The sequence below is a fragment of the Adiantum capillus-veneris genome, chromosome 4 (assembly GCF_014529385.1).
Source record: "Adiantum capillus-veneris isolate H3 chromosome 4, ASM1452938v2, whole genome shotgun sequence".
NCBI classification, from domain to species: domain Eukaryota; kingdom Viridiplantae; phylum Streptophyta; class Polypodiopsida; order Polypodiales; family Pteridaceae; genus Adiantum; species Adiantum capillus-veneris.
In genome coordinates, this window is record NC_140934.1 from 152489223 (window position 1) to 152498334 (window position 9112).

Genomic DNA, 9112 nt, shown 5'->3' on the forward strand with positions numbered 1-9112 from the left:
CGGCCTTGCCTTGTCTAGTGCGGCCTTGCCGGTGTCCTGACATGGTAGTAACTCTACAGTGGACATGCAACTGTATATGCCTAGACTCTTTCAATGAGTTGCATGCAACCAACCCTCTCTCTTTTTCTCCCTGACTCAAGTCTGCCATGCAGAGTCGATATAGGGTGACGTCTTGCAATGCGTTGACTACACCGCTATCTGTCTTCACCCAACCTTACTCGGCGGCTCAAACACATAGTACACACACAAGATATCCAACTGGCGGCACCACACACGGATCTCACTCAACTCCCTCTCTCCAACCATAGCAACCCCTTGCATGCAATTCGCAGCGCTTTGATCTCTCCTTCATGCTAACTAGCAGCAACCATCGGTCGTGACTCTAGACCGCTTACTAATTTCTCTCGGATTTGACGGCCTGCACTTCTTTTCCCTGCTCATCTTCCTCACCAACTCCCACAATTGCCTCCTTGGTACAGCTCAACATCACCTCCCTCCACTGGTCTAACCCTGCTCAGCCTCACCTTCCACTACGAGAGGATTCTGTGCGTCCACTCCAAGGTTGGAGACAAGCACGCCACAGAATGCACAGATTCTTTGGACGTGTTTGCCGCCGCAACTCCATCCATGAGCTCAGCCCGTGCCCCTCCACGGTTGTGGATTACAAGCAAGAGAACACCCGCGACAAGTGGAAAAGGCTCAACCTCATCTCTGTCTCCTGGCCCTGTCGTGACTTGCAGGGAGCAAGATGCTAGGGAGGAGCTCGACGAGTCAGACACTTTGCTAGAAGCATCAACGGGCAGGCCCCTTGGCCCTTGGGAACACTCTCCCCCCCCCCCCCCCCCCCCCCCCCCCCCCCCCCCCCCCCCCCCGCCCCCAACTACCTGCAGACGCGAACAATACCCATGCACTCTCTCTCCGTCCCAACTCTCTACGCATCAAACATTCTCTCCCTCCTGACTCTCTGCGCAACAAACTCTCTCTCTCTCTCTCTCTCACTCTCTCTCTCTCTGGTGTTGTGACATACCCCCTCGTCTGTGACTCCTACCGCCCACACAACAGTGCCCCCCCCCCCCCCCCCCCCCCCCCCCCCCCCCCCCCCCCCCCCCCCAGGGCGGATAGTTTCACAGCTCACCAGCACCTAGTCTTCTCTCCCTCTCTCTCCCAAAACGATTACCTACAGAGAGATACAGGAAAAAAAAACAAAAAGAAAAGATTATTTGGGATAGTACTGCCCACGACGTAAAAATATGTTTTTTTCTTCGCTATCTTCCAACACGGCTACTTACAAAAGCAGACATTGACAAAACTCGGTAGTAATCCCTCCAATACTTTCTCAGCCTCGTGAATATATATATTTTTAATATATAGTTTGCTTCATTTTAATTTGTAACCGGGTATTGGATCGGATTCACACGGATTGTCTCATTTTGGCATCATATGCACTCTTGCCCTTTTGAAAACTGTTAATATAACATTTCATTTCATTTCTCTCTTTCTCCCTTCCCCCCCTTCCATTAACGGCTCCATACAGAGACGGACATTCACAAAGATTTTCAATGACCAATGCAATACTCTGTCGGACAATGTTTTCTTCTTCACAATCTTTCATTTTACTTCATTTTTTTTAATGTACCCAGACCTTGTATTAGATCCATAAACATTGTATCAGTTTGGTCCCCTAGGCCATTGGACGAAGTCTTATCTAACATTTCATTTCATTTCTTTCTCTCTTTCCCCCCCCCCCCCCTCCCGCTTTTCTCTTGATCAATGGTCGATGGCATGGAAGCATCGGACATCGACAAAACTCTTCGGCGACCAATGCAATACTTTCTCAAACAGTGCTCGCTTTCAGGAATCCACGTGCACTGACAATGATCGTGATGTTTTTGAACTGACAATTTCAGTCTTTCACTACACTTCATTTTAATACCCAGGCATTGGATTAGATCCATAAGGATTGTATTAGTTTGATCTTATACGTAATTTGTACTCTCATACTACATACCTAGTACAAGTTCAAAAGAGAAGCTTAAGTTTTTGGACTTGCCATGCATTTTCTTGATGCATATTCTTTTACATAGTTTGACGTTTAACTGGCAATGTCTAAAAGAGCAGCTAAGGTCAAATCAATTTTGCGTTGTTTTCTTTATTTGTTGGACCAATCTACTGTTTATAGTATGGCCTATGCATGCTATATATTCCTCTCTCTCGTTCGCTGTCTCTCTCTATTCGCATACATCGTTGATTATGTGCCAGGTAAGCATATTTCTGTGTTTCATGGATTGCAATATATTGTATTCTAGTATTTTGCAGGGGCGCCAAGCCTTCCGTTTGTAACACAAATCCGTCGATTTAGGCACTGTGTAAATGCTCATCTTGGTGTAGATTCGTTGATTTAGGCAACACCAATTATCTGTGCAGGTCCGCCGATTTAGGCAGCACACTGATAAATTGCAGATCTATTCACAATGGTAAATGAAGATCCGCCGATATAGGCAGCATTAGTGCAGATTCGCCGATCTAGGCAGCACGTCTTATTGGTGTAGATTCACCGATCTAGGCAACACCGATCACAAAATCATGCTGCAATGGCTGGCCACCACTGTCACTGGTATGATTTTGTTACTTGAGTATACAAAATGAAGGATATTTGGATTTTGATTTGGATTCATGTTGACAGATATTTGGATTTGGATTTGGAAAGGGTATATGATGATTTTTTTGTCGCGAAAGTATTTATGGAATTTGACTTGAGAATGACGAAAATTGATTATTAAACGATGAGTGTGAGCAATGATATCCTGCTTCATCAGGGTATGACATATACTGCTTATTCTAGTGGTATGGGACACTAGAATAGGTAGTATGTGGATGACGGCAGGCATAAGCAATGTTGTGCAATTTTATGGATTTTTCATTTACTATTTGATACAGATTTCTAATCATTGTTTTTTTGACAAGTATTATTTGCAAATTTTTATCTTCGCAACTGAGGACAGTTGCTTTCCAACGGAGAGATATGTTATAGAATTGATATCTTATTATTTATTGCAGCTGACAGGTGGAAAAGACTAGACCGAGCTAGACTTATGCAAATGGAAATATATATTGTATATTTATTATTCAAGTGCTCTTTTATGAGCTTTGGCCATTTATGACCGGCCGGCTAGTTTGTACTCAATTTGACCATTCAAGAAATCTATAAATGAAATACATGCAAGAGGGAAATGGTCACTCTTGCACGGGGGAAGATTGCACCCAGTGTTCGCGTTGTTCTTCTCCCCTCTCCTCCCTTCTCTCATGCTGTATCGACGTAGCACTCCGTTCTAGGAGGTGCGCTTGCACGTGTTCTTTCCCTCTCTCCCGCTCTCTATCTCTCTCTATTCGTGATTATCATCGATTATGTGCTTGTCGATGCGTCAAGTATGCAGATTTATTGTTTTATTGTCTGTAGCATGTTATTTTACGTATTTTGCAGGCCTTCCGCGCTCTCGTTTGTAGCAGAGCTAACCCTACTGGTAATCATCTGCAGACCACACACACACGCACACAGAGAGCTCACCTCGGCTCATGTCCCTTAGCTGTATATCAACGCCCATTCGTGGCTTAAAAGCCTTGGACAGTTGCCACCCACCGCCCTTCATAAGCTTCCACATGCTTCTAGAGAGAGAGAGAGAGAGAGAGAGAGAGAGAGAGAGAGAGAGAGAGAAACACCCACTACCTTTCTAAAAGCTTCTCGAAGAACAGCCAAGCATCTTAATCATTTGCACTTTTCCAAAAACAACCAGACATATTAATAACCATTTGCACAAGTGAGATTGTTATTACGAGATCATTCGAGGGTGGAGGACAGATAGGAAGGAGAACAAGAGCTTACTAAACGAAGTCCTGGCGGAAGCATGCCCTATGAGAGGATAGAGAGAGAGAGAGAGCGAGCGGATTAAGAGAGGACTAGCCATGGAATCCGCGACCACGGGTCGGCACGAGAGAGAGCCTATTAGAAGTGGGTGCCCGCAGAGCAGCTTCCACCATCGCTGCCGCTTTGGCCTGCGCAACGGTGTCGTCGGGCGCGAATGCCCCCTCTTTCGACAGATCCTCCACCAATGCATCCACTAGCTCCGTTGTCACATGCTCCATCATGAAGACATGTGAGTAGCGCTTGCCCTCCAGATCCTCATTCGACAACGAGTACTTCTTGCAAAGATCATCATTTGCCCGCTTGAACCGCACTGTCAACGCCAGCGGCGTTCGTGCCACATACAAATCCTCCTTGAGCACCTCTTCTTGCAGATTGCGCAGGCTACTCTCTGTGTATATGGCCATGTTTTCCAGATGCAGAGATTTTCTTATTTGGTCATCATAAGAATGCCGGGCTATGTTGTCCCAGAGAAGAATTGCCGACAGCCCGTTGCGGGAGCCTGCGAAGGTCGTGTCTGGGGTGCCTATGTACTCAGGTATCTCCGGAGGATTCATCTGATACTTAGTTTTGGTCATGTAGAGGCCACAGGGGGCTGGTGACCCTATCCATTTGTGCCCACTCATGGCTATAGAGTGCACCATGGGTAGCCGAAAGTCAAAAATGGGGCCCTTCTTGTCCACTAACCCTCCACAATAAGCCATCTCTATGTAGGGCATGTATGCCGCCCCAAGTGCTCCATCGACGTGAAACCAAAACCCAGTCCTGGTGTCATTGTGGGTTGTGCCATTATCATCCTGCCAAGACACTTTCCTTTCAAACAGACCATATTTTTCCAAGATGGGCTGCAGCTTTTCGCAAGCAAGGGCAACGTCATCATAGGCACCCTTGAAAGTGGTGCCATAGTTGAAGCAAACCATGATCGGATACCCACGATAGGCAAAGAAATCAACAAGTGAGGCCAAGTCATGGATGTTCATTGCACCGCCATCGTCTGATGGAACTTCTGCCGGCCAATCACCATCATCAGTTATGGGGCATTGATTGGGGTACTTTTCTCTTCCCTCAGCATAGAAGGTGCGGATCTCAAGCATGGTCATGCATTTTGAGATAGAGTAGTGGCTGTCCTCAGAAAAGAATGCAATGGGAGTGTATGCAAAGGGGCTTTCTATTGGGGTGGAGGCTTGATGATACAGAAGGCGAGGGGGCAACTTCACCCGTTTTCCTTTCTTGGAAGTCCATGCATTGGTGTCCACTAAGATTTTCTTGCCACTGAGGTAGTCTCGAGCATTCCACATGCCATACAGGTTGCCCTCCGTTGAGCCCATGGTGAGAGTGAAGCCCCAGTAGGAATCAAGATCTGTGTCAGAATGTGGCCACTTTGCATGCCACAATGCCGCGTAATAGTCGAGCACGGCCCGCTCCATGAACTTGCTGTTGACAGTTAAATTGCCCTCCTGAAATGGGTCTCCAATGTTGTTCACCTGCAAGTTTTACAGACCAGCAAGGAAATCAAGGAAGGCATTTCAAAACTCTCATAGCACTCGTCTCCAAAAGCTACTCATTTGAATGAAGACAAGGTACTTATATTTGTTGTCACCATTTGAGTAAAGTTGAGTAAAGAATACTGCCATTCTTGTTGTAACTTTAGCAATAAAAAATCCTGATTACTGAAAAAAACAAAGAGGATATGAGTTAATATTGCCAATACCTCAGTGTGGTAGATGAGGAGGATGGTGGCCTTCTATATTGATTACTGGAATAAAGGAAGAAATTAGTTAATATTGCCACTACTTAGAGTGTGGTACATGAGCAGGATGAGTACTAAAGGGGTGTCATCAAGGTCCAGGGTCGCGGGGCAGGTGATCTCGGCCACTCATCCACTGTCCATTACTGATGGTAATTTCAACATGGGCCGTCAGCGCGAGTAATCACGCATGGCAATGATTGGCAATCATTTTGCGACACCTTAGCATGCGGAAAAATGGCTGCCTGTAATTGTGCTGCAGGACTGCACGTGCTCGTCGTCAGAGTCCAGTGCTCTGGCCCCCGTCCCCTAGACCTAATTGACGACCGGGAAAGGTCTTTTACTGACCATTTTACTCGTAAAAACTGCTCCCACCACGGCTACCGCGGATCCCCGCCAGTCGCCATGGGGTCGCACTTTTTACGGGGAAAGGTCAGTAAAAGACCTTTCCCTACCCCTTCAAGGTCTAACAAGTCAATGCAATATTTGCGACGGAAGGGGCCCCACAAAGGGGAAGTACGTTGTTATGAATTATCCCTCCCTTCCCTCCAGAAGGTGCACCTCCCTTTGGGAGTGCAGTTTTATTCCCTCTTTCTTAATCTCCTCTTCTTGCGAGGGCAAGCATGCTGTGAAGTGTCAACAAATTCATAACCATTGCGAGGGTAAGCATGATGGGTGTCATGTGAAGTTCTTACCAATTACCACCACACAACTTTTGTGTGGAGAGCACCTCAAGCTTTGACTCTTATAACTACTTTGTGTGGTTGTGCACAATGTTATAAATTTCACATCTACAAAACCAACAGTGCCTTCAAGTTAATCAATTGCAAAGCAAGCCATGTTTTCTTTCAAGCTTTTATGACAAAGGCCAAACTCATGACCCTGAAAAATCCCAAAAAGAACTAAGAAAAAGTTTTTGTGTGATTGTTTGCGCGTTTCGTGTGTCTGTTTTGTGTTCAGATTCTTGTTTCCTTCATTTTTGTCCCTCTTCATTTCTCTCTATCTATAACTTTCTCTGGAAGGTGGCCGAGGGGGACACATAGACTAGCTATATATTGACCAATCTAGACAAACAGTGACTCAAATAAGCCCGAAAAGGAGCAAGAAGATATTTTGGCTTCACCTCTTAAAAGGTTTTTTTCCCATGATATGTGTGTTCAAGGTGTGCTTACAGTTCCTCATGCAGGTGACATTTATGAGCAACATGCTTTCTTTTTTTCCACATTTATTTTCTTTTTCTCTACTCCAGTGTATGATAAAATTAAGACATCTGCAAAAGAAATCTACACTCTTTTTCTTTCTCAACCTATAATTTGTGTGAAAATCTAGTGAAGCATGTAAAGCAAACACAAATCTCTCTCTCTCGTGTGTGTGTGTGTTCACATATATAACTCTTATGAATACACATGTACACATAGTGGGAGAGCCTTCACACGCATAGGAAAGCAACATTATTTTGTTCTTATCTATGTTGTTTGTACGTGAAATTGTAAATCTATGAAGGTAAAAAATTATCGTCTTAAGTCTCAAACAGTGCCTTTCACAAGAAGTTTTAAGAAAATTCCCATGTAGGAAAATACTCCGCCTTTCACAAGAAGTTTTAAGAAAATTCTCATTTAGGAAAACGGAGTATTTTACAATGTTTTCCATACAATGCACAACATCATGAGCTTTTGCTCGAGAGGCACCACATACCTAGCTAGGTATGATTGGGGGCAGGAGACCGTCAACCCCCCCATCGGGCCAGCGGTCTCCTGCCCCCAGTCGTACCTAGCTAGGTATGCAATGCCTCCCTCAACAAAGGTCATGATGTTGAGGTAAGTCATAATGTGGGAATTATTGTGAGAATTTATCCAAAACTTCTTGTGAATTTGTGAGCCAACTCTTCCATTTTAAGTAGAGTTAGCTTAACAAAGGGAGTGTTTCAAACAAAAGACAAAAAAGTGGGACATATTCAATGTGTTAAACCTAGCCTAACATGGAAGCTTAACTTTGCCTTCTTGAGCATGCATTGCTTAGCCTCACTCACACACGCATACACACAAACAAGTCAAGAGTAGCCTAGAGACACGAATGGCAACACAGCAGGATGAGAACTAAGATGTGTGAAGTGTATGACCAAGAGAATTTGACGTACATGAGTATTCAAGTAGCTACCAAACTCTTCTTCATAATTTAAGTTGAAGTTCACTTGGTAGCCCAAGAAGTTTGACTTTTGCTGAGCATGGTACTCCTTGGCGGTGGCGATGGCTCGGGCGCGTCTCCAATCAGGCAAACCACCTTGGCGGAGGTAGAAGATGTGGTAAGCATTAGGGATCCCCCAAGGGTCAGGGTAAGGGGATTCCTCCGGCTCATCAGAGGAGTCGGTGGAAATGCCATCCACAATGTGATGCTTGTCCACATAGTGCTTCACTGCAAGCTTGATGTCAAGGTATTCTTTGAGGGCATGCTTGACGGCCTCCTTGGCGAGGAGGCCTGACCGTGCCTCGGAGATGGTGGAGTCAGTCTTCTTTCTCTTCAAAGGGAGGATTGCATCAGGAGTGCCATTAGCAGCAGTTTGAAGGTGATGAGCCATGCTTATATGAATGCTGAAAGGTCTGGACGTAGAAGAGAAGACTTGAAGCAACTGTATTGGGCTGTGCAGTTTATATAGAATCCCAAAAAAAAAAGAAAAAAAGCCCCCCCCCCCTCCCCAAAAAAAAAAAAAAAAAAAAAAAAAAAAAAGGGTTGAAGAAGGAGAACGCGGATAAGGTGCCAGCTAGACTTTGTTCCTGCAGTACTGCGTTCAGCAGACAGACTTTTCACGTATGTGGCAGTGTCGTCTGGTGACTGATCAGTGGTCCCTGCCCCTCGTGATCAGCGCTGACGGAGCCTTATCATCGTCAGCACAGAAATGAAGCACTAAATGCAGACAACAGTCTACGGCAACGTCGTACTCGTTCCTGCTCCGTGCACGCACACATACATAGGGCCTCAGTCATGTGAGAGAGAGAGAGAGAGAGAGAGACTGACTGTGAGAGTCTATCGAGAGAGAGAGAGAGAGAGAGAGAGAGAGAGAGAAAGACTGTCGTCGATAGCTGCATTGCAGCACGTTGGACCGTACTGGCACAGAGCGTCGACATCATGCATCGGCTATTTTCTTCTGATTTTTCATACCGTAGCCATCGCTTACATAGTACACATCACATTTTTTCTTTTTTAAATCTAGGCTACATCGATCTCCCTCTCAAGTCCTCATCACCCATCTTACACTGTAGCCGATTGGTACTTTGGTGGAGTAAAGGGGCCAATAAAGGCCGGGTCCCACCCATGGCCTGATGTTAACTACAATTTGGACCTGTGCTCAAGTGGTTACGTCACTTCGAAAGGACTTAAGAGCCGTTGAATGTGAGCTCGATCCTTGTTGGCCGCTTTGTCTCATAATACCCCCCACTACTGGCCGGCGC

At 45.5% G+C, this 9112-nt stretch overlaps 1 protein-coding gene across 1 annotated transcript; it reads right to left on the minus strand.

Moving 5' to 3' along the window:
• Positions 1 to 3806: 3806 nt before the first annotated feature.
• On the minus strand, positions 3807 to 8284 carry LOC147460176 (uncharacterized). Its single transcript, XM_086511276.1, has 2 exons — positions 7804 to 8284; positions 3807 to 5403 (listed from the first exon to the last, which is right to left on the minus strand). Exons 1-2 carry the CDS (start codon positions 8239 to 8241, stop codon positions 3955 to 3957), a joined length of 1887 nt encoding a protein of 628 aa, XP_086367402.1. The 5' UTR covers positions 8242 to 8284; the 3' UTR covers positions 3807 to 3954.
• Between the last annotated feature and the right edge of the window lie 828 nt (positions 8285 to 9112).

Coding starts and splice junctions, on each gene's coding strand:
- LOC147460176 (XM_086511276.1), bottom strand. CDS start 8,241: ATGGCTCATCACCTTCAAACTGCTGCTAATGGCACTCCTGATGCAATC. Junction 5,404..7,803: donor GTAGCTACTTGAATACTCAT/GTACGTCAAATT, acceptor TAAAACTTGCAG/GTGAACAACATTGGAGACCC.